Here is a 25486-nt window from a genome sequence, read left to right as displayed (position 1 = left end):
CCTGGTAAGGGACACTGCTGCTGTACTCTTGAGCAAGGTACTTTACCTAGATTGCTCCAGTGAAAAAATCCAACTGTATAAATGGGTAATTGTATGTAAAAAATAATGTGATATCTTGTAACAATTGTAAGTCGCCCTGGATAAGGACGTCTGCTAAGAAATAAAAATAATAATAATAATATCATTTCCACAGTAAGTGCAAGTGCATCTGCTGTATACCCCAGGGGAGTTCAAAATAAGAATAACTGTATTTAACTTTATAAGCTCATAAGTAACTTCTGTCAACTGGTATGTGTATTTTAATTAAAAAGACCCGATATACGTCTGGCTTAGAATCAATCAAATTATGAACCAATATTAATTTATGTATACAGCAAAGCAAAAGAAAAATACATTTAATATATTTGGAAAGAGGTCATACTATGTCAACAAAACATATTAAAGAATAAAAAATAGATCTGTGATAAAGTAAAAAAAGGATGAATACAGTAGTAATAAACAGTTTTTTTAAAAAAAGCTGTAGTTTCTCACCTTCTACGACTCCTCCATGGTAAAATGGGCGCTGTCTCCTGTTCTACTCACAGCAACCGCAGTTTTTGTGCAGGAGTCGGGAATGGGGGATGGCAGGCTAGGCTGCAGAGTAGAAGAGATTATGAAACTAATACCATTGTGGCTCAAACGTAGTGTCAGAGTCCTGTAGTAAACAGGAATGCATGTAGAGCCAAAATGGCTGACACAGATGGCGTTTCATAACCTCCTCTACGCTAAACCTTGGGTGGGTGAAGGGGTCCCTCTGTGCTTTTACTCAACTCCTCGAATACCCCTGCCGCCTTGATATGTCGGAGTCTACACAAGGAGACTTACAAATCAGAAAAAAATTAACCAAGGAGAAATAGATTTGAAGCGTTACATTTTTAAACAATGCATTAATAACGAAAGAGAAGGTTCGTGGCGACCGGGTTTATGAAGATGAAGGTGCCTCAGGTAAGTGCAGACCGCTGGTGTTTTTTGTGGCATGTTGAGCCAATGTTAAGTGATATTTATATTATTAATTCAGATCCCGAATGCAACCTGGGCTTTCAATTTCAAAAACAAACACAGACAAAGAAGCGAGAAGTACTGCACTGGAAGCAGTCCAAATGGATAGAGGCGTGTTTGTGTTTCTTTGTTGATTTGTTTTACCGGCGAGAACTAAGGTAGGACAATTTTAAAAGCCTGCATTGCATTTGAATTCCACATGCTAATAATTGATCGGAGCATGTTTTTTTTATTTTTTTTTTAGGGGGGTTAGGGCTGTGTGCTGTGTGCTGTAATTGTAAATGTCAAGGCGAATGTTGCAACGTTTACGAAAAGTGTGGTTTGTAATTTTCTAGCACAAATGACTTGGCTGTACATAAAGCATACAGAGGCTGTATGTATGTGATACTGTTTTTGTAATGTACATATAGTTTGCGTCTTAAGCCCCCTTCACACTGGCACGCCTACCTGGATAAATGTGCTTTGCATTCACAGCACAACGGTGCACTTAGTTTTGTTCACTGCCACTGTAACACGAATAATTGCTTTGATCACGTGGCACAAAAGAGCATTGCATTTTTTTTCCCGGTAAATTTCGAGGATTCTAAATTGAGTGAAATATGAAGTACAGGCATTTGATTATTGTCTAGGGATATGAAAAGAGGTTCACTCGAGCGAGCTCAACAAAGTGTGCTCTATGTTTTAAATTCAAGAACCGAAGAATTAATATACATCTGTTATGTGGCTCGATTCCAGTTGTCGAGTGACAGTTGGTTTAGTATTCTGGTATTGCTTGTGAGTTTACACAGGCTGTGCTATTATGAGGTTGCTGCTTTTTATGTTGAAACTGTACCCGTGATTTACATTTTTAAATGATTTCCAGAGAGCTATGATTATGAGGACCCGGCCTGTTACTGTAATGCTATGACACTGGGTTTCAGCCAAACGAAGTTATTAAGGGTTGCTTTGCGTTGCGTCACATTATGCGCAGAACAATCATGCGTTTCAGTACGATTTCAAACGGTACTGCACTTAAACAACGTCATTTTGTGCGCTTGCTTTGCAGGTGATGCACAGCTAGTTCATGATCTACACACCTTTAAAATTAGCAATATACAGCAGAGAAAAGTAATGCATAAACTGGTGGGTGTTTAATTTGTGCTCTCGCGGTAGTGCGCTATAATAATGCCGTGTGCTGTTTGGTTATTGAGTGATGCAACGTCAGATGTAATAGCATCTGTAGTAACTATTAACCCGTGGCATCCTCATTGAGATTTGTATGCACTTTTTTTGTGTGCACTATTAACTGCTACTGAAAATGTTTCCATATCGTCAAAACATCAGTGCCAATTTCTGCAGACACTTAATGTAATGATTCTATCACTAAAGCAGTTTTGTTGTATTTGTACATTAGACCGTGCTGCATGCAGTCGTGTTTCCTTTGAGACACAGGGTGTAATTTCCTACAGACTCGCCTTTTAATCAGAAAGCCTTAGACTGGAAGTTTAAAGTTTAGAAGGCTTTCCCTTTCCCTTTCTCCAGCTCTGCGTCTCTTACTGTACTTGCTGGTTTCTTACAGTAGCTCCATCACAGACCTCTTTTCTGTGTACAATTACCCACCATAGTACATTACATGGGTTTCATAAACTTGATTTACGGACTGGGATACTGGCTAATCTCAGTCTGTTGGAATTGTTTGCTGTTTTACCCAACCTGTTCACTGTCAAGTGTTAATGTGGAATTGAATACTTGCAGTACTAATATATGCACAGTGAATATGTACTTTGCAAAAGCTTGCTATGGCAAATTCTGAGCTTTATTTGCAAACCCAATGTAGGCATACTGGTTGTTTGCTGTGGGTGATTGAGCTTTTGAAGCAAGTATGTTTATTGATCAAAGTCTTCTGAATGTGGTGCCTCATATCAGCTGTGTCCCCCATGTGTGACCCAAGCGGCAGAAGGAAAAACATGAAGGTTACTAAGAGGCATTTGCTGTTACAATATTATCTAATTAAATTGTCAAATCAGTGTCACCCCTAACATAATACACAATCAGTTGAAATTTGATTGGCTTGGGGGGGCTGCTTCAGGGATAAGTTTCAGGTATATCTGGTAGCTACCAAATATTTGTAAATGTGTTGCACGCTACTTGCAGTACCGTTTATATTTTGATGCTTTACTGGAATATGACCTAGAGACCACTGCAGTGCTAAAACAGAATGAACTAAAACAAACTGTGCACTTACCTTACAGAGTGTAAGGTCTCTCTACAGTTGTTCAATTATTATTGACTGGGTGAATATTTAGTAACCAAACTGCAGTGTGTATAGATGTTTAAATGTGGCTTGCTCTTACTGTAGAGGGTTGAACCCAGATCTTTTGCTTTAAACAGTCGACCAAATTGGCTTCAGGGACAGTTACAGAAACACACTGTCATTTTTTTAATGAAATCCCAGGACTGTTGTAATTAAACGAGGGGGTCACAATTCTTAAGAAATGCTGCATATTTGGATTCAACAATTTTATAATGTGGTTAAACGCTTCAAAGGGAAATTACAGCAGTATAATCCTTCATAAATGACGGTCACTGTGGCTCCTCCCATAGTTTCCTGTATTACAGTTTGATATTCATATTTGCATGATCTGAAGAAAGATTCAGTTTCCTTCTCCCATCGCTGTTAATTTAGGTCACAAATTTAAGCAAATGAAACATTAGGGATTTTAAGGATCGTTTGATACAGTGAGACACTTCAAATTGCTCAACAGTCTAAATGCACAGGAAGAGATCCCCATGGATTCGTGAAGAAGATAGTGTTACATGCAAAACTTGCTGGAGGCTCTGTGACACTGATGTAGCCTATTAAAAAATACTTGTCTTTACAACCTAAGTCACTGTACAGTTAGTCTGCTCCTCGCTGTCCAGGTGGTTGGAAATTGCAGTTTGCTTTTCCTCACTATGCTGGTGTAACAGGGTGATGTTGCTTACATGGATTATCACTGAATAATACACAGACACAGAGCAGTGGGTGTTAATGAAAACAGGTGCTGCCACTAGGGTACCAGCAATGGTAGCCCTAGTGTCAGATATAATAAAGAAAACAAAACAAAGCTAAAAATAAGTTTGCCACACAAGGCAAGCGCTAGCCTCATTAAAAGACACGTCCCACTCCAGGAACCTACTACACTACAAAACCCTTTCTATACTGGTTGGGATCCACATCCCCTAAACTAACCGAAGTCCCGGCCTCTCAGCGACTTCAGGTCATTGCAACGGTCCTGGCTGGGCAGAGCCTTCCCAGGAACCATCTTGCAGTTGAAGGGTTCTGTAGTAGTTATCCTGCAGAGCGGAGGCTCTCCTCCTCGATGTAAACAAAGCGCCTCTCTGTGTAGCATGGTGGTGCAGTTTCCTTGAGCTGTGGCGCAGACGCTTTTTGAGCTCCGCACAGCCTCCCCTGGCATGCCCCCCAGCCAATCAGGACCTCCCGATCAGCTCAGCGCAGTCTCCCCGGGCACGCCCCCCAGCCAATCCGGACCTCCCGATCAGCTCCGCACAGTCTCCCCGGGCACACCCCCCAGCCAATCCGGATCTCCCGATCAGCTCATCACAGCCTCCCCGGGCACGCCCCCCAGCCAATCAGGACCTCCCGATCAGCTCCGCGCGGGGCAAGCGGAACTGCTTAGTTGCTTGCCCAGCAACGCATCTCCTGATCCGCGTCCCAGCTGCACACATCCACACAAGAACCAGCGACAGGGCTCTCCCTGTCACAGCTGGCCTTGAGGATGAGAGAATTCTGTGCCCCTCGCAGGAAAATGACACTTTTTCTAGGTGTCTAGTCTGAAAGATTTACGCTTTCTAAATGTCAAGTCGGAGAGGTTGTTGATTTTGAGCTGCTGCAGATCTCTGAGTGCAATCTAATCACATTGCAGCTTCTTGTAAGTCTTGCCGGATGTGTTAGGTCACTTTATTCTTTCACTGTGCAAAACATCACTAATGGAGCATGTTGGGTCGTTCTTATGCTTCTTGTCAGATCCTGTAAGATCTAGATCAAGGTACATAACAAATCCTGTAACAGCTGTCTAGGTTCAGAGAAGACACATTCAGTAAATATCAAGTTTTTTTCAGGTTTGTAAGAATGATGCTGATTAGCTAATTTTATAGGAAATGCTCCTGAAATGTCCTCTTTTCAGCACTGGGGACATGGTGTACTGTAGGCTTCCCCACAAAGGGTCTGTAAGATGGATAATCAAGGTACCCCGTAGCATTCTTGTGATTTGTAAATACCAGCCTCATTCTTACCCATCTGTCCCTCTTACCTTTAACCATTTAGGCTCCCAGTCTTAAAACAGCTAGGCCATGGTCTTTTCTGTGGAAACAAGAATCAGCAAATCTTAAGCTAAGGAAACCATTAAATTGCATTTCCTGTGGCCTCCCTTCACTCCTCGCCATATGGTTATTGTAGATATGATTTAAAATGGAACCGCAACAGGAACTAAGGTCAATAAACAAAGAAAACGGCACAGGTGGATTCCAGCTTTGAAGGCATGTGTCTGGCACTGGAACCAGCATCGAAATTCTGAAGCATAAATAAATAGTTTTGTCATATTGCTGTAGACGGGGCCACTAGCTTTTAACATAGTCGTGCAATGAATTCTATCATAGCTGTCTAACCAAGTTCTGGGAGGCAAATATAACGCACACTATTAAGGACTTTTCACATTTGGTTTGTTTTCAAACTCATACTTCCTTACAAAACCACATTTTCCATTTTGTTCTAAACTGATTTAGTGTGGCTTTCACATTGCATTGCTACTCTAAGACTTTAACTAATTTAGTTAGCCACTGTGGCTAAAGTAACTTAACATTTTTTAGCCTCACTGGAAAAACTTACGCCACTTAACTGTACTGTAAACAAGTTAAACATACTGTTTCACTAGGCAAAACAACATGTAGATATTTAAATGCCAGGCCCTACCTTTTACAATACACATAAATATTATATGTAAATTGCACTATAACTCTGATTCCCATTTAATAAATGACAAACTTAGTCCCAGATTTCCTGAATTCTGAATAGGTTTGCAGAGAGATTCATGTACTGCATAATCCTTTACATTATTTTGACTGTGTCGTAGGCAAAATTGTGCCAGTAGACAGTGCTATTAGTGTATGTTAATATTAATGACAGTAATATTGCACTGATTCTGACATTAAAACTCAATAAATCCTAGTGAGACGAACCCTTCTTTTTAAAATAATACATTTCTTTATTCTTTTATTAAATTGTTCCTCTTTCGAATCCACTCTGTTACAATTTCCAAAATAAATTTCAGCACATTTTGAAGAGATAACAAACAACGAAAAAAAAAAACCCCAAAAAAACCTTGGCTTCTGGCTTGCCGTCTGTAGAAAGGTATGTTTGAAACCATGACTGCTGCACCTCCCTGTGACTGTCACGGTCATATTTTAGTTTTTTTGTACATGGGTGACTGGTGTTCCTTGGGCTACATGATTCTGGTAATTTGTCTGTATAATTTGTTTTTATAAAAAATGTTTCCGTTTGGATGCCATCGTTTTTTTTTGTTTGTTTGTTTTTTTACAAGCAGCGCCATCTGCTGGCTGTTTCTAATTAGAGCCTCTGTCCTCACACCAAACACAACATTTGTGGCATGCATATATTATGTGATCAAGCTAAAGAGCTTTCATTGGGCAAAATGAAATCAAACAGTCTGTATTGATTCATCTACCAGCACACGTTAAATGTGGTGGCAGTCTTGCATATTTAAGTACGTTTTTCAAAGCCTCGCCACCGTGGCGAACTTGGTGAAAAATAGTTGAGCCACAAGAGAAAACGTTTTGAACGTGGCGAGCGGCTATTAGGAACGTAGCATTGAAACAAAGCTAAGTTCGGCTTGATGCTTTTGTTCATAGTTGCTTTCAAATTCCCCAAACTGCACTATTTTCTAAAACTGCCCAAAAGGACCAAGTGTGAACAATGGATCCTAAGACGCTTTCTTTGGACTGCAGTGCCCTATTTATATGCAGTTCCATTGATGTGGGAAGATGCATTACTGTAATGCCAAATATTCCACCCTGAAATATGTGTTGCAATATGTGTGATGGTCCTCCATAGGCTGCTTGTATGATGCATAATAAACGATTAAACAATGAGTCGTTAAACCCCTAATCAAATCTTGCTCTGGGAGGGAAGGGAACCCCATTTGAATGTACAGTGTACAACAGTATTTATGCTGAATAAAAAGATCCCACTTCATTCAGTCAGTGGGATTCTGCTTATCTTACCCAGTTCAAGGTTGGGCAGTTCTGATCCCTGGGGGGCATTCCATGCCAGGTATAATATAAATAATTTCATCATTTGCACCCTGGATGAATAAGTTAAATTAAATAATTTAGCATCTCAACCCTGGATTGCAATGTCCCTGACCTACTTTCTTAGCTAAATGCTGGTTGTAATTATTTTGAAGAGACTGTGGCTCATGTCTGCCTGCCATCTGTCTTTTGGGTGGCCATCATTTCCAGTCGTTTGGTCCATGTAGGAATTTATTTTGTACGTATAATGCTGGGGATGCTACTAAACTTTAAATTAAAGAATACTGCCTGAGATATTGCATTGACTTGTCTTCCAGTCCACTGCTCAAACCCAAGTCCTTCCTGCTTCCGACCTGGGGAAGTAACCGAGATTCCTGTTGCATGTTGCAGGTATGGGTACTCTGTGCATACATCACAGGACCTAGTGACTTCTCAGCGAGTCGCGCCAGTCCCTGCAGGACCATCTCTATAAACACACACCTGTGAGGAAGGGAGGAAGCCACTGCCATTTCCTGAGCATCCCTGGAGACCAGCGCTGGGAATGTATCACTCCAGCCCTCCAGCCTAGAGCACAGGCCTGTTGTGAGGGGGAGTGGTGGTACAGTTGCTATTCTAATTTGTACTATTTAGCTCACTGATGCTCCCAAGCTCTTCCTGTGGGTACTTAATGTCCTTGAGTCTTTGTGTAGCACACACATTAGTATTTTTTCATGCATTATAGAGGAAAGTAACATTGATACTTGAAAATATTTAAAGAATAAAGGACACTGAAGCAAAAATAATGATCAACGTTTTTCTGCACTATTTTTCACTGAAATGCTAATGAACAAATGTGTTTATTACAATTCCATTTACAATCAGTAGAAAATAATGCCTCGCCCCCCTCCCCCAACATGCATGGAGATTATGTATATACTTCCCTCAATGCAGATTGTGGGTAGGTCCTAAGAAGGGACTATTGCAAGACTATGCATATCTTTTGATCGCCATAAATTGTCCAGTCCATCCTTTTTATTTTTTGACTGATTTAAAAGCTCTGACACGATGAGTGTAGTTGAGCCAATCCTCTGCTAATCTAATCAATTTAAGTGTTCAATCATTTACTAGCTGTGCCATCTGGTTCACATTTCTTGTTCTGATGAAATGATGCAGCAATGAGTCACTGTGTGTGCTAGTGAACGTACCCTGTAGAAATGCGTCTGAACAATGGAAGAAGAATGAATGAATGAATGAGTGCTGTGCTATGAGGCTGTGCCCAGTGGGTGATGATCGTTGCCTGTGTGTGTGCCACACAGCCTCGCAGCACGGCAGTAATTGGAACTGCTTACCTGCCAGTTGGTGTATCGCTGGATCTCGTCCAAACATACCCCAGCATGTAAGGAGTTACAGTAGGTCGGAGCTGCACAAGCTCAATGTGCTGCATTTCAAATGCCCTCTTTTGTTAAAAAGCAAATACAGTCATTGCGTGGCCCCCTTTTTCAGTGCAAAGTTATAATCTGAATTGTAAGTACTTTTAATGCTTCAGGCTTCAACACAGTCTGAAATAATGCTCTTCTAACCCACTTTTTCTAAAGCTCTCTACTTAAATTTCCATTTTCAAAATATAACCGTGCCACTGCTACAGCTTCTGACTGTACAGATACAATTCAAATTGAAATGTGACCAAGAATAACCCATGGGACCTATTACTGACCTGTTGTGTCATCTAGGATGAATAATAATCATATTTATCTTCTAATAAAATAGCAACATGGTGTGTTTTGTAAGAAAAAAAAAACAACTCTATTGAAAATAGCTATTAGGCACATGTATTAAAGTATATAGTTACTTAAGTAAACTTCTGTGTTTTTGTGGTCTTTTTGTCGGATGAAGATCAACACATGGGACAAACAAACAAGTACATTTGACATTTTACTGTATTTCAAGCTTTTTACTTTTGCTAATAAAATATCTACAGTAGTTATTACTGTTTATGAATTTCAAAATAAAATACAGTTTTTAAATGTTCTGTTTCAATTATATGTTTTATCAAACCAAATCTCGGTACTATGATTAGTGTATTGTATGTTTGATGCTGCCCACAGTAATTTGATGGCTCACTGTCTATTATGGGGGATTGTGTGCCCCACCCTTATTCATGTCTGTCCTTGTTTGTGAAATTTACAGCCGTGCTAAACTCCTCCACCCTAAATCTCCTGCTTGTTCCTGATGGGTGTTGTCTTTTCTTTAAGGTTCAGGCAAACGCATGAGAGGGAGGAACTTCCTGACAAATGGAGAATTACTTTCAAACAGAAGCCTTTAACCTTGACAAGGTGCTGGATGAGTTTGAACAGCACGGAGGTGAGCTGCTGTACTCTTTGGAATCTGGGCCTGCCAGCATTTAACAAAAGACATGGGGACAACCTAAGGGCAGATGGAGACACTGCTATTAGCTGCACTCTTCATCCTTTTCTTAGTCTCTTATCCGTTGTAGTTTGTTGCTTTACACTTAAAGTTTTCTGATTCTGTCTTAAATACCTTTTAATACATGTCCATTTGTACTTTTTTTTCTATTGTAATGCTAATCTTAAATAAAACTGCTTTTACTGTCTGTTATAGGAATATTTCTCCTACTTCCCCCTTCTCTGCTGTTCAGGGTAAATAGTTATACAGCAATTTCTCTGCTCCAAAATTGCCTCTGCTAAAGGACTCCATTTAATACTGACTTTATCTATTTGGTATCTATCAGATTGTAGAAATGGGCTAGGATGGTCTCTCAGCTGATGATGATGTTTTAAAACACTTTACAATCTGGATAGTCACACAGTAGCCTTGTGTAACAGCCCCTGCTAGAGCAGAGAATGAGGGTGGGGCTTAGAAATAATCCAAAACAAACCCGATTAGCTCATAACTTGCGCACGAGAAGTTGTTCTGGTTGTCTGCCAGACATGTTCTGAGAATGTCCTAACAAGTTTAAAGCTGTACCACACCCATAAAAGAGTGTTTTGATCAGATAAGTTTGTCCTGTTGGAAGTTGGTAATGATGAGTAGTTAAATCATGATTGACGCCTCTTTGCTTTGGGAGTAACTACAGTAGCTGCCTCATTGGTGTACATGATTGCAACAGAACTGCAGTACACAGCATAGATGAAAATGATGCTGAAGTCTGTTTTAAATCTGTTTGTTTATATTGGGAAATGTGCTCAAGTTGTTTATCCTCTTCAATTAAATGCAGGCCCACATAGCTGCAATAGATCCCAGGTCTAGCAACTTGCTGTATTGTTTTTTCTTATGGACACATGGACATATGCGTTATCCCCACCCTCTTTGTGTATGCTGGCAGTGTTCTGCTCTTGGAATGCATGTTGTGAGGTAGAACATTGCCTGATAGACTTGCACAAATGCATTGTGGGAGTTGTAGTTCGACACGTCATCAGAGCTAGGCAATGATGTGCACCCCTACCAAATAATTCACAGTGGCTACACTCGAGTCAGCTTAATGTCTGTTTTCTTCAGCCAATGAAATTGAAGTTACTGTCAGTTAGTTGATTTTCAAAAGTTAATCTGATTTTATTTATTTATTTATTTTTTCTCCATGCATTTAAGCGTGATATTGCCTTACAAAACACACTACTTTTCAATAATTAGTACAGCCTGTGGGTTATTTTCATGTTGGTGTGTTTGTTGTGTTTTTTTGTATGGCATCTGTGAACCTTGTTGTATGCGTTTATGTGTTTGACTTGCTTTGTCTTTTGGGCTGGCCGGCAGAGCTGTATATTTAAAGAATGCTGAGAAATGTTAATGGGGAGAGTGTGGAATTTCTCCATTCTATGAAAAAGCATTCAGGTGTCAGCATGATGGATGCATTCTGTAGAGAGGACAGAGGGATAGCGAAAGGGGCTGGACTGCAACTGCAGACTTGGGATCAGTCCCGGTCCCAGCACTGGGCACAAACCCAGCCTCTTGCATGTAAATATATAGAAACAGTTATTGCTGAGCTGGTAACTCCCATGCAAAAACATCTATATGTGCATATTCACCACATGCAGAAACAAGCCTGCATTTAGGCACATGCATGTGATGTAAATGTATTTTCATTTCATCATGAACATTGATGCTCAGTGGTGGTTCTTGACATCCACACCACAAAACATGTGGTTGTATTACATAGTGTAAGGTGGTCTGTAATAGTTTTCTTTTTTTTTTATTCCCTCCACAGATGGGACGGACACCCCCGCTTTATCAGATGCAAAGTGGACTCAGATTTTAGCTCCGTCACCTCATCTGCTCTCCCTCAATCCAGCCCTGGCGAACCCGGGTGAAAGCGAGGGCCTGTGTACCAGAGATCCCCAGCTGAGGTTCAAATCCCTTTCTGAGACCCCAGCTGTTGACAAGGGAGGAGGAGGAGGGGATAACTGCTCAAACGGGAGTGACAGAAAAAAAAACCCAGACCCAGATGCCACCCACTGGATCAACGAACGGCAAGTAGCCGATAGTCAAACGCTCAACAAAAATGTGGACTTTGAGGTGTGTCCAAGTCCCCAACAGGAGAACACTATGGAACATGACAGCAGGACAATGTTAAATGTGGATCCTGTGAGCTGCCAATCACAGTTTAACAAGGGAAGCCCAGCTCTTGAGAACGGTTGTCCAGAAATTGCTGATATCAATGGTTGTGCAGAACATACAGGGTGCAGTTGTAATCTGGCACACTTTGAGGTCACTTCAGATAATCGCATGGGGATTACAGATTTCAATTGTTTAGATACCTGCAAGAATGAGGTTTCAGGTCAATGCGAAGGTAATCCTTCAAAACTCACTAATCATTGTCCCATTGCTGCAGAAGTAGAAAAAGAGAGTAGTGGTTTGTCTACAGCAAATGAATGTACTGTCACTGCTGAACTCGAGAGGATTGGCTTCCAGCCACCGCAATATGAGACTCTCCAAAAAGATGGCATGATCATTGGGTCACCAAAGGGAGTTGGGGACACCAGTGATTCCCACAGGCATCAGGTCCCTTGGTGTAGAGAGAGCAAATTTGTAGCAACTGGATCAGCCGAATTTATGGCACTTGCAGGAGAGAATATCTTAGAGTCGTGCAATAGTGGTTATGCCAAAGCAGAAGAGATGGTTAATGGGGGGTTTACTGGATTTGGTGAGGCACCAGATAAAAATGAGCTTGATATGTCCTCCATCGGGGAATTGAGCCACACCGAAGAGAATGACAACATAGCTGTCTGTCTTGCTGTAGAAGGAGAAAGGAAATCTGAATCTGCTGTTTGTGCAGAGCCCCCCTCCTGCTTTCTTATGAACGGTTTGGACTCGGATGAGCTGCAGAGGATCATAGATGAGGACCCTACCTCCCAGCCTCCTCCCTCTAAAGAAGACTCGGTGACAGAGGAGAAGGAGATGGAGGAGAGCAAATCAGAAAGCTACGAGCAGATAAGGGGTCTTGAGGTGGGTGTGGCAATAACTCCAGGACCTCCCACCACTTCCAAGAAGCTGAACAGCAGCAGCCTGCAGCCTGTGAGCATCCCCGTTGGTGGTGCCCGGCCAAAGCAGCCAGTCAACCTCAAACTGCAGATCCCCCGGCCACTCTCCGGCCAGGTGCAGAACGAGCTCGGGCAGCCTGGCAAAAACAAGAATGTGGAGCCGCAGAGTCAGACAAACACCGGGGAGCTCCTGTCTGGAGGAGAGAGCTTTGGAGGCGAGACAACTGTAGCAGGTCCCAACGGGGAGAGCACTGTTGCCTTGGATACAGGGGCTTCTCTTACCCCACCTGGCATGCTGCTGCCCCCTGATAGTCCTGATAACGACCTCCAAGCAGAACACTTTGGGGTTCTGTCCAAAAAGCCCTTCTCTGCCCTAGGGGAGGTTGCCCCAGTTTGGGTCCCTGATTCGCAGGCACCCATCTGTATGAAGTGTGAGGCCAAGTTTACCTTCACGAAGAGGAGGCATCATTGCCGGGCCTGCGGGAAGGTAAGGTGACACGCAAAGAAAGACAAATGTAAATGTATCTGTATAACTTGGCCGTGTCAAACGTTTGAAGAGCAATAGTTAAAATGACTTAAACAAGCAATTGCCGGAAGTTTATTTGTTGTGGTATCTAAGTATATAAACTAATGTTTGTACTCCTGGAAGTCAGTGAAGTAAAATCAAGCTTTGCTTATTGCACACAGCCTCCCTCCATGGTAGTCTAAAATCCCCTGGCCAGTGTTAGATGAATTTGATACAGTACCTCTACAGGCCCTGAACAATTGGCTATGGTTGGTAAATTCTAGGCTTATCTGTTTGGAGAACTTCAATAACCTTGGTGGCTCTGCATTAGTAATATACATTGCATAGTTTTTGATGTGGACAGAAGGTAGGTTAGTTTTTACTACATGGCTGGCTTATTACTATAGATAACCAAATTAGAGCTAAAATGAGAGCTATTAATTGGTTCAGATGGCTTTGTAATTAATTATAATAAGAAAAAAAAATCATTAGTCTCAGGCAGCTCTGCTTTTGCTATAGATTTAGCATGTTCTATAATTGCCCTTCAATTTACAGGATTGGAAAGTGTTCTGTTGGGGGCAGGGGGTAGAGTGAGAAGCTGCTGTGTTTTATTAATCCCTAGTCATAGAGGTTGTGTATGGATGTGTGTGTTTTGCAGTGTGATGGAATCCAGAATGACTTGTAACTTTTAGACTAGCTTGTGTCTGTCAAATACAGCAGTGCTGTGAGGGTCACCCTGCTCTTTCAGTCCTGAAACTGGAGCTCCTCATCCCTGTTGTAAGAGTGCTACTGCACATTTAAAGCATGGTAGGGGATAAAAATCATCTCCTTTTGCAGGTCCTTTAAAAGCCCTGACACAGTGATGCTCTAAATCATTTTATTTATCCTTGAGATGATCCACACAGCAAAGCCAGTACATGCAAGCTGTAGATGAGGGAGATCCTGTGATCGCTGGACTCCTGCTTCTCCAGCAGGTGCAGCGGGATAGTTTCTTATTGCTGCATTTCACACCATGTTTGTCGTGTATGTTGTCACACTGAATGTTCAAGGAAATTGCTGATTCAGTAGTGTATGACTCCTGTGTACATCCCAATTCCTGGTGGTCTGTTTGTCTGTAGGTATTCTGTGCAACGTGTTGCAGCCTGAAGTGCAGGCTAGTGTACATGGATCGAAAGGAAGCCCGGGTCTGTATCACTTGTCACTCTGTGCTAATGAATGGTAAGTACTGAATCTAAAGGACTAGTTGGAAAATAACTCATATTATTTAGCTCACATTCCATATACAGCAGCTTATAGTTGAAGTATCCCGTAATCATGTTAATTATTACACCAACATATAATTCTTTGTTGTAACATATACTGTAGGGATTGGAAAAAAAATTGAAACGCTGGTATAAAACTGTCCATGGGCAGCCCGTTGGCTCTGATTTGATGTGACAAGTCTGCAGGGAGTTTAACAGGCTCTGCAGGTGATTTATTTAGTTTCTGGCTCAAGCTGGGTCCTTTATGGAAGCTGGGAATGACAAATCAGCAGAGAAGTCTCACCTTTAATTATTGGATACAACTGAATGTGTCATTTGAGCCGCTATGATCGGCCCTCTGTTAAAGTCTGTTAGATCTGCTGTCTTTACCATCGTGTCTTTTTTTCATATGTGAATGACCTCTCGTTTCCTGTGTTACAGCTCAAGCATGGGAGGACATGGAAAGCGCTTGCAGCCAGAGTCCGAACCCCAACAACCCTGCGGAGTACTGCTCCACCATCCCTCCCCTGCAGCAGGCACAGGCCTCTGGGGCTCTCGGCTCGCCCCCGCCCACTGTCCTGGTACCAGTGGGAGTCCTGAAGCACCCTGGCACTGAAGGTATTTAATCACTCATTAAAGCTGTAGTAATAATACTATTCTTTACCCTGATAGCAGAAGCAAAGGGTGAGTTTTGTAAAGACAGGTTTTGGCTGGTGCACTCACTGGAACGCTGTGGTCTAATGATCCCAGCTCAGGACTGGATAGTAATGAGGCCAAGTCTGTTATTAAATGGTTGGGGCCTTTTTAATATCGGTATACACCCCTGAAAAAAAAACAAAAAAAACCTAGGAATTAGATTTGGTCGTAAATAAACCTTTTCATTTTATGTGTTTGTGGCAAGTATATGAATTAAGTGAGGTGCTGTAGTCTGACATCTGTTTGACAGTGTTGCTTTTAAGCTTGCATTACCATTTGCAATAAATATGTAAAAAGGGGGATCAAGCCACTTAAAGCTAGTGTTGCTGCATTGAACGGTGTTGACCTTCGCTGTAGGCACGCTCCCCCGGGACCAGAGGCGGGTCTGGTTTGCTGATGGGATCCTGCCAAATGGAGAAGCGGCTGACTCTGCAAAGCTGGCAGTCGATGGGCCAGCCCCTTCAGGACCCCTGGCTGTGTCACATGACCCTTCCAAACAGCCGGCAGCCAATCCTGCAGCTGCTTCTTTTGAGGTAATGGTTTGGATGGGTGTTAACCCTTCATTGGACCAGGCCAGGAAATCAGATACATTTTTATAAACATGAATTGATTTTGCTGAGGGAGGGATTGAATAATAATATTTTGTATCTTTTCATCCATACTGGCGTAACCAAAGCAAGAATCGTCTCCAGTCAAATATCCATTTTGGATTATGTTAGTTTGCATTATCAGTGTTTTTAACTTGAATCTATCTATAATTGAGATCAGGTAGTAATACTGTACTGTTTCCAGAGATATAATTCTGTTCAGTTCCTGGGTAATGAGTGTAGTGTTTGCTGTCTGCAGGCTGCTTCTGTCCCTTCTGCCCAGGGGAGTGCTCCTCCGGTTGGCAGCCCCATAGGGAGCTCCATGAACCTGATTCCCAAAGACGGGCTCCCTCCCATACTCATCTCCACCGGCATCAAAGGAGGTATGGGGAGCCAGCTCACAGGTGCTTGTTAATATTTCCAGGAATGCCCCCTTTTTTTAGGAATGTAATTCCCTTTGTTTTGATCTGCCCTGCCTTGCTCTGACGTTGTAAGGTTTCTGTATAAACAGGGAAACTATGGAAGGTCGGCAAGAGCTGGGGACAGGTCCTTTTTATAAACCTGCTTCTTTCCTGAAATCTGTACTGGACCCGGTTTTAAGAGAGAGTCCAACTTCTCTCCCTGTCTTGCAAACGAAGCTTTGAATCCCCGTGCTGGTTTGTTGATGCCTGTCTTTCTTTTCCTTAACACTGTTGTCCCCTCTCTGTCTCCAGACTTTGCAGTAGAAGAACAGCCCTCTGAAATCTCTGTGATGCAGCAGTTGGAGGAAGGTGGCCCTGACCCGCTTGTCTTTGCTCTCAACGCCAACCTGCTGGCCATGGTCAAGCTGGTCAACTGTGAGTACCCAGCTTTCCAGCACTGTCTGCTGGGTGTTAATACTGTGGGATCATAGAATTTCCTTAATGACCACACCTCGCTATTCTTTGCTATGCTTACCTGTGCTTTACCATGGTTTTAATAGGCTTCGTTACACTTTGCTATGCTGCTGCTCTGGTGAATTGTTATAAGGGATGCTGTGTCCTTGTTGTCGTTGTGCTCTGGTCCCAGATGTGAACCGGAAGTGCTGGTGCTTGACGACGAAGGGGATGCACGCGGTGGGGCAGGCGGAGGTGGGGATCCTGCTGCAGTGCCTTCCCGACGAGAAGAGCATCCCCAAGGATGTCTTTAGCCACTTCGTCCAGCTCTACCAGGAAGCACTGGCAGGTGAGAGCCACAGGGGAACCCTCCTCAAATAACCCCAATTACCACTACTCCAGCTATTGATCAGGCTCCAGCCTCTCTCTCTCTCCATTTTCATTTCCCATCCTTTAACTCCTGGATGAGGAATTGAAATGGAGATAAATACACCTATTAGGTAACTACCATACTTTATTGTACTGAGTAACTTTTCATTGCAGGGTCATTTATTTATTTATACAGGCAATCATAATTGCCAGATCATGTTAAACTCGACCCAGACGTAACCCAAACCCTCATCGCATAATTCTGCAATTTCTGTTTCATTTATTTTTCCTGAAGCTTCTGATCTTATTTTTGCCCCCAAAGCAAATGGCTCACTTTGGCTGGAAGTTATTGTTAGAAAATTGGTTTGCACAGCCTACGAAATATGTAAACACATTAAAAAAAAATAATAATAAAAAAAGCATGGAGTAATAATGTTTGCCAGCTAAACACTGATTAATTATAATATCATAAGAACAGGGCAGTATTAAAATGAAAATGTAATTCGATTTGCGTTGCATCTTTGCAAATGTACTTTTAAATACAAATGTAATTCATATCCTCCAGCGGTGCTAACATATTTCAGGTCCAGAAGTACAGGCCGAGATGTTTCAATTTTTTTTTTTTTTTTCTTTTTTTTTTACTGTTGGAGTAATGACTGAATGTATTCAGACTGGACTTTAACCTTTCTCATTCACTAAGGTAAAATAGAGTTGTCTGTAATGCTTAGTTTTTTATATATGTAATTTATGCTCACTATTTATTGGTTTTTCTGTGTGCTTGCAGGTAGCATGGTGGGTCACCTGGGCCACTCGTTCTTCACACAGCGTTTCCTTGGCAGCAAGGAGCATGGCGGGTTCCTCTACGTCACCCCGTCCTTCCAGTCTCTGCAGGACCTGGTGCTGCCGAACCCCCCCTACCTCTTTGGGATCCTCATCCAGAAGTGGGAGACCCCCTGGGCTAAGGTCTTCCCCATTCGCCTCATGCTGCGGCTGGGAGCAGAGTACAGATGTAAGTCTGCTCCCTTCATTCAGCCCTTGGCATGCTAGCTAGCTGAGCATTAACGGATTGTATTTGTTTTATGCTTTTGCAAGCTGCGAGTACATCGATAGCCCCTATCTTCACCAGCATCGTGTCTTTTTATTTATTTATTTATTTATTTTATGGCTATGGCGTTGTATTAGAAACACTGTAAATAGACCCCATCAAATTACCTTACCAAAACAAAGGAGACAAACGCTCCTTTTTCCCAGCTGTCAGTAAACATGTTACATTTTAAACCTGGTAGTAGAGAGACTTGCTTTACTTGTGGACTTTATTTCTCTTTCTGATATAGTATTGTGGGACATACATTTAATTATGTTTGAGGCTTCTTGGGAAAAACAAATGTATATTTTTTTTGCCTTTTTAAATAATTAGCCCTTTAAAAAGTTCACTGTGAAAAAACATTGGATGTACAAGTCACTGTTTCCATGTAAGTTAGCTCCATGTGCTGCTCCAATAATCAGCGAGATCTGTACAGTGTAATATTACCATGCTGAGACCTCATCCAAATCGCAAGCACATGTATTAAGCACAGCCGTGTTTGTTTGAGGGTGGCATGGTTTTTCTCTTTCCAGTGCTTACAAATGTTTCTGATATGGCAACAAATGTTGAAAAAATTAAAGAGACATGAATCTTGTTTTTTCTTTAATTCCGTGAAGTAGTGTCTGTGAAATGGACCCACAAAAGTGCTGAGATTTTAGCGTGCACAGCCATGCTGAGCCAAATGGGGTCTGTCAAAGGCTGGGTGACTGGGCAGAGATAATATAACGATTCATCCCAGATTGAGGGCTCTCGACTCTTATTGAATTTGACTTGCAAGAAGGCAATAATCCATCTTCCTTATTTTTTTTCTTCTTTTTTTTTCATTGCCCCCGGCAATAAAATGAGTCTTAATATCTCCTGCTAAAATATACATTTAATTAAAGTTGAGGTGTTTTTATAATTCCCTAAACCAATCCTTGACTCTCTACATGTTTCGCTGTGTGACAGAATGGGCACTGTTGCAGCTAGTATTTCCAGTGGTGACCTGTCCACAACTACACATACACACAGAGATCAGAATAAGCATTAACGCAAGTCACCCAGTCTTTATTAACTTTGTAGGTGCAGGGAGGGATTCTGTTTATAAGGTACAGAAGCCTTCTTGGTAATCTGGACATACAAATACAGAAATGTACAAGTTGTTTATTAGTATTTGTTGTCTGATTTATGTCTCCTTTTTTTCTGTGGAGATTTCATTGTGATTTTACTGAAAAATCCTGTTTATTAATTTGTAGTGCAGGGTACATAGAATGGATTAAAGCTTTTGCAGCACATACTGTACAATGTAGATTTAAGCTTGTTTGTATTTTACCTTGGCTATTAATTTCCCCCCCTCCCCCTGCATTTAATCATGCATTTAATTGAAATGCACTGTGAAGTGATCAGTGTAACATGCAGGTAATTCATGCATATTGAAGCTGAGCCACTGTTTTGTTTGTTTGCAGTCTATCCCTGCCCGCTGTTCAGTGTCCGATTCAGGAAGCCTCTGTTCGGGGAGACTGGCCACACCATTATGAACCTGCTAGCAGTGAGTGTCTTGCATGTGTAAGAGCTTCTGTGTGCAGGGTTTCACAGCCGCTTTGCACTGTTCTGTAAAAAAAAACATTTAGAACAGAGCAATTTACACTTGACAGATGGAGGCCCTAGACAACATGCTAGGTTTTTTTTATTGCATTAAAGTGGCTAAATTACTTTGTAACCACTCTGTTATGTGGATAGCTTTATCAGCTGTATATTAAATTATTGCACTGGTTTAAATTGTTCTTTAAAAAGGTGTGAAGAACATGCATTACAATATAGCCTAGAAATATTGAAGAGTTACAGCTGCCTGACACGTTGCTGTAGCTTTAGGATGCAGGTGCATTGCAACACAGACATCACACCATTCGTTTTTACATCATCCCGTGACTAAATCTAAATGTTTGTTTAGATTTTATATTTAAAAGCTCCAATTCCAGGATACAACCAATAAGGTGCTCAAGCCACCTTGCTTTTAGGAGTGCCCTGATTGTTCTTGTTCAATTTGCAGGATTTCCGAAACTACCAATACACGTTGCCAGTGGTGAATGGATTGGTAGTCGATATGGAAGTGAGAAAGACCTGCATCAAGATTCCCAGCAACAGGTACAATGAGGTACGTTTATTCCTGTAAAGGTGATGGTATAACAGAATTGATCTGGTTTTTAACAGGCGGCTCATGGGCCTGTTAAACCAGGGGCGTGACTGAGATGTTGCAGTCATATGTAATTTTGGTTCTCAAACCATGTCGCAATTACATCCAAAAGAGATAACATGCACAGCATATGTTGTATGCAAACATGTCTATATGGGGATTGTCTCTACTTGAATGTACCCATCAACTCAGCTGAAACGTCAGAAGTCAGAAGTATGCATACAGTACAAAGTGCCTGCTGTCTGATGAAATGGCCAGCCAGAATCCTGTAGAGCAGACCTGGCACAAACAGAAAGCAAGAGAAGGCAGGCAGCCAGGATCCAAGGTCTCGTGCTTGGAATGAGCCCAGCTGGGTGATACATTAATGAAGTGTGCGTCTGTGTTGGTGTGTGTGTGCGTGCGTGCATGCGTGTTTGGTGTGGTTCTTGTTTCCCAAGCCAAGGAAAGCAAAGGGTGACTGTAGTGGTATACACAGTAAGCATATTACACTCCTGGACTTCTGGTTTGCTGGGCATACAATTTGTATGGTCTTGCCTTGCCAAGCCAATTTATTAGAAAGACGCACAGTTTAACTTACCAGAATCTTCTGCTTGGTGTAAATGTCTTAACAATCCCTGTGGTTTCTTGGGCAGCTGATGAAGGCGATGAACAAGTCAAATGAGCATGTGCTGGCGATGGGGGCCTGTTTTAACGAGCGGGCAGATTCCCACCTGGTCTGTGTTCAGAATGATGATGGGAACTATCAGACTCAGGCAATCAGCATCCACAATCACCCACGGAAAGGTAGGCTGCAGAATGCGCTAAATAGGGAGATTGGACATATAAGAGATTTTGTATCCCTGCTTAGGTCATAATGTTGAAGTCAGAGAACTGGTTGGCATAGTTGTTGGAGTGAAGGGTTTCAGTTCAGTCACTTTACCAAGTCTTCCTTTTTGGCGATTCATTAAGCATCCCAGTAAGGCGGGCTTGTTTTATTTTTGTTGATTCTTCTGAACTGCTCATATCTCATGAAATTTATTTTTAGGGTTGTGGAAACTCTTCTGTAATGGCACCCTTCACTTGTGACATGACTTTTTGGTTTCCAGATATAAACTGTCAAATGATGTTGGCTTTATTTTTTACCTGTTCTTCTTTTCATGGTTTAGTTACAGGAGCTAGCTTTTTTGTGTTCAGTGGTGCTCTGAAATCATCTTCTGGGTACCTGGCCAAGTCCAGCATTGTAGAAGGTAAGGACTCAAATTCTGCTTGGCTCCCTACCTCCTGTTCTGAACTTGTCTTTTCTTCAGCTTCTGTTTGTGCTCCTCTCAGTACTGGTTTTGAAGTGGTTTAAACTCGCTCGCTTCTTCCACTCCAGATGGAGTGATGGTGCAGATCACAGCAGAGACGATGGAGGCTCTTCGGCTGGCGCTGCGGGAGATGAAGGACTTCACGATCCCCTGTGGGAAAGCAGACCAGGAGGAGCCCCAGGAACACGTGCATGTGCAGTGGGTGGAGGATGACCGGAACTTCAACAAGGGGTGAGAGTGTACTACATGGTAACTTTTTAATATGACAGCAACTAATGCTTTGTATAGCCATTAATCTGAACAAAAATGATGCAATAGGCTTTTTGAATAATTTATCCTTTTTCTTGTCAAAAGTAGGTCTTCAAAGGAACCCTCTCTTTTCTCACTCTTCATTATTTGTTCCTCTGCAGGGTCATCAGCCCCATTGATGGGAAATCCATGGAGTCCATCACTAGTGTGAAGATATTCCATGGCTCCGAGTACAAAGCCAATGGAAAGATCATCCGGTGGACAGAGGTAGAGACTACATGCTTTGTAGCTGTTTTTGTGTTTGCATCTGTCGATCATATGCATGTTTTGTGTGTGTGTGTGGGTCCAGCAATTATGCTTGTGACCGTCTTGGCTTTCATGCTGTTTCCTTCAGGATGTTCATGTTGGACCTACTTCAAATTCACTTGGAGACAAGCCTTTCCTGTTTTGTGTGTAAGAAATACATACATGCACAAATAGACTAGAGACAGAGAGTGGGTCTGTGATCAAGCTCATCTCCTCCTCTTTCTTGTGTCCAGGTGTTTTTCCTCCAGAGCGATGACCAGCCGAACAGCCCGAGTGACCCTGCTGACCACAGCCGTCTGACTGAGAGTGTGGCTCGAGCGTTTTGTATGGCACTCTGCCCTCATCTTAAACTGCTCAAGGAGGACGGGCTGGCCAAGCTGGGACTGCGTGTGATGCTGGACTCTGACCAGGTTGGTTGCTATTAACAGAACTTGTATTTCCACTACAGTCCCAATATTTAGGTAAGGCTTAGAAAAGTCATAATTTTAAAATGTTTTTCAGTCATTTATTTTATTTATATACACACATACACACATTAAATATATAACATGATGACTCGGACCAGAATTTTTTTTTTTATATTGATATACAGAACTTGCTTACATGTGGATTTGTACTCTACAAAAATGTAGCTGTAAAGAATGTGAAAGGTGAGGTCTAACGCTTCTCCCTTTACTCTGCAGGTGGGGTACCAGGCTGGCAGCAATGGGCAGCCTTTGCTCCCTCAGTACATGAATGACCTGGACAGTGCCCTGGTGCCAGTGATCCATGGGGGGGCCTGCCAGCTGAGTGAGGGGCCTGTGGTGATGGAGCTCATCTTTTACATCCTTGAGAACATCTCCTAGAGGAGGGGAAAGGACCCCAATGACACTACTTCCTCCTGTTACATCGACTTTGCTCAATCATTTGCACTTGAATTGCCTAAAAGCTGTGCTGGAAAGCGTTCCTCTCGACTCCAGATATTCTATGCACCGTTTCAGACTTCTTTCAGGACCAGGGCAGCTGAGTGTCAGACAGACACAGGACAGTCTTCATCTAGGGGGACAGGGCCAGCCTTGCCAAGCTAACAGGCTACCATGTGAAAGTGGAACCCCTCAAAACAATTATATTCTGAAATTCTTGTCACTGTGATGCCCCTGGGCGCTGACTGTGGGGTGGATCCTGGTTTATTGTGGAGCCTTTGAGGATCTCATTATTGCTGCCCTATGTGGCCCCACATTTGATACCCACCAGAGGCTGGCTCTGTTAATACACATGGCACCCAGATTGGAGATGAGCAGAAGGTCATGTGAAAGAGTCGTCATCATTCATAACAAGGACTTTCCTCTTCCACAGAAATTGTGCTCAGAAATTAGGGATTAAGTAAAACGAGAAAAAAAAAAAATGTATACACAATTTTGGCTATTCCCATAGCCAATAACCTTTTGGCTTGTGTTATGACAGATGTTTAATTAAAAGTACACAGCTAGTTTTACCTTAATAATCGATTGAAGTTGAAATTATGGATGACTGCTATGGCTGGCAGTGCTTTTGTCTTTCACAAGTCAGATTTCTGTTCCGCTGTGTACAACGATGTGGGTACCAAACCCAAGGTATGACACTGGCCATGAGTTTAACATTTGTAGATGAGCAGCTCTAGCAGTATTTCCATTGTATGCTTTCACAAAATTCAGGGAAGACACTTAAGACTTTAAGACAAAATGATGAATCCCTGTTGTGAGTTTAAAGACTGTCTCAAAAAGAATGCACTCAAAATCCCAAAGCCTTATTTAACAACAGAAGGAAATAAGTGGTTGCAACTCCCATGGGTGAAACAAACTGGATTATCATAGATCTGCTGTTTCCACCCTCATGGGATATGGGATGCAGAAAAGCCCACTGATCTGGCTTTTGAGCAGGTCTTCTGAAGCTTAGACTGATTGCTGTCACATTTTGGTCCTGTTTTCAGGATTCATCACATGATCGAAAAGCTATAAATTATGTTCAAATTATTTACATAAATGTTTAAATTATTTGACGACGTTTCTGGTTGTAGCACTTAAGCTCTACAACTTGTGTCAGAAGCCTATAAAATAATACATAATTAAAAAAGGAAAAAATATCAAGAATTGTATGGATCCTGAGCCATTTTGAAATAAGTATTATAGTGACCTGGAGGGTAATTTGTTTTAAAAACCTAATGTTTATGATGTTTATGATGTGAAGAGGGTTAACAACAATTAATGTATTGTACCAGTGGATTGCTGTGCAAATGCAGACCCCCCCTGCCTTTTTTTGTGATATACATATACAGTATTCTCACACATTTATCTTGCTCATCTTTGCAGTTTAATTTTAAACATGGCTGTTTTTATATGTGTCGCCATGTCCTTGGTCATTAATCAACTGGTTAAGTTCCTAAACTATTTTCTGTCCGTACCTATTATCTATAGAAGTTCTGATGAAGTGGAACCAATGCATTCAAGAGATGACTATTGAATAACACTAAATAAACCAAATTGTTATACATGTAGCATTTTTAAAGCATCAGGGGATGGATGCTTTATGAAAAAATAAAACCGGGACCACACTACAGGGACAGCTATTAAAGATGATGTGGCCCCTGGAGAGAACCAGTTGAAAGGGAGTAAAATACTGTAGGGCCATTATGTCTTACTCTTTGTTCTTGATGTCAGTTTTAAAGAGTCTTTATTTAAGGGCAATTCATAACGCTGCTGCCCAGCAGTAGTCATATGAGGTTTCTTCACAACACCAAGCTGTTGCAATTAACTTCTGGGTAGCAGCATGTGCTTGCTTATCTGTGGTGAGAAATTGCAAGGACCCATTTTAGGGTGGATGGGATGGCTGAGTGCAAACCTTTTAGGAGAGGGCTTGAACATTTTGCACATGAATGCAGAGGGGCTAGCACACTACGGAGACGTGAGTAGCAGGTAGCACTTTGGTAAAAACTGACTTTTTTGTATCGTTTTTTTCCCCCCACTGAGCTCTGTCAGTCTTTGACATAGTAGCATAAAAGAGGCTACCACCTCATCCAAAACACTGGCATTTAAAAAGGGAAACTATGAGAACTGTTACATGTATTTAAAAGCCAAAAAAACATATAAACCTGTACATTTGTTTTTCTTTATTGTACACTACAACTCTGTCAATAAGATCAGTCTTCTTCATTGACAACTGTAGTACCTGTATAATAAAACTTATAGAAAAGTGAAGTGTTCAGTTTTCTTTTATTTAAACATATTTCAACCCAGATCTCTGTTAAAATCATGCCCGCCTGCTCCCCTGCAGTAGGGCACTGCAATGATTTTACTCTGAAACAGT

General features: G+C 41.8%; 1 protein-coding gene across 4 annotated transcripts; it reads left to right on the top strand.

Annotated features, from left to right (window-relative positions):
* Positions 1 to 589: 589 nt before the first annotated feature.
* LOC117405350 (zinc finger FYVE domain-containing protein 9-like) lies at positions 590 to 25317 on the top strand. 4 transcript variants are annotated; one of them, XM_034008338.2, is made up of 19 exons: positions 590 to 984; positions 7735 to 7942; positions 9576 to 9684; positions 11543 to 13302; positions 14439 to 14538; positions 15003 to 15179; positions 15615 to 15790; positions 16104 to 16248; positions 16558 to 16680; positions 16892 to 17047; positions 17852 to 18076; positions 19597 to 19679; positions 20181 to 20285; positions 20957 to 21107; positions 21470 to 21550; positions 21679 to 21841; positions 22021 to 22126; positions 22399 to 22575; positions 22849 to 25317. In XM_034008338.2, the coding sequence occupies exons 3-19, from the start codon at positions 9615 to 9617 to the stop codon at positions 23008 to 23010; spliced, it is 3960 nt and encodes a 1319-aa protein (XP_033864229.1). In that variant the 5' UTR covers positions 590 to 984; positions 7735 to 7942; positions 9576 to 9614; the 3' UTR covers positions 23011 to 25317. The 4 variants fall into 4 exon arrangements, with proteins under 4 accessions (XP_033864229.1, XP_033864240.1, XP_033864220.1 ...); XM_034008349.2 differs by lacking the exon at positions 7735 to 7942 and having other exon boundaries at positions 16104 to 16227; XM_034008329.2 differs by lacking the exon at positions 7735 to 7942.
* Positions 25318 to 25486: the final 169 nt, after the last annotated feature.

The sequence above is a fragment of the Acipenser ruthenus genome, chromosome 10, assembly GCF_902713425.1.
Source record: "Acipenser ruthenus chromosome 10, fAciRut3.2 maternal haplotype, whole genome shotgun sequence".
NCBI classification, from domain to species: Eukaryota; Metazoa; Chordata; class Actinopteri; order Acipenseriformes; family Acipenseridae; genus Acipenser; species Acipenser ruthenus.
The sequence above is the reverse complement of the archived record's forward strand: the minus strand, read 5'-3'. Positions and strand labels throughout refer to the sequence as shown.

Coding starts and splice junctions, on each gene's coding strand:
- LOC117405350 (XM_034008329.2), top strand. CDS start 9,615: ATGGAGAATTACTTTCAAACAGAAGCCTTTAACCTTGACAAGGTGCTG. Junction 16,249..16,557: donor TATGGGGAGCCAGCTCACAG/GTGCTTGTTAAT, acceptor CTCTGTCTCCAG/ACTTTGCAGTAGAAGAACAG. Junction 19,680..20,180: donor CCATTATGAACCTGCTAGCA/GTGAGTGTCTTG, acceptor TTCAATTTGCAG/GATTTCCGAAACTACCAATA.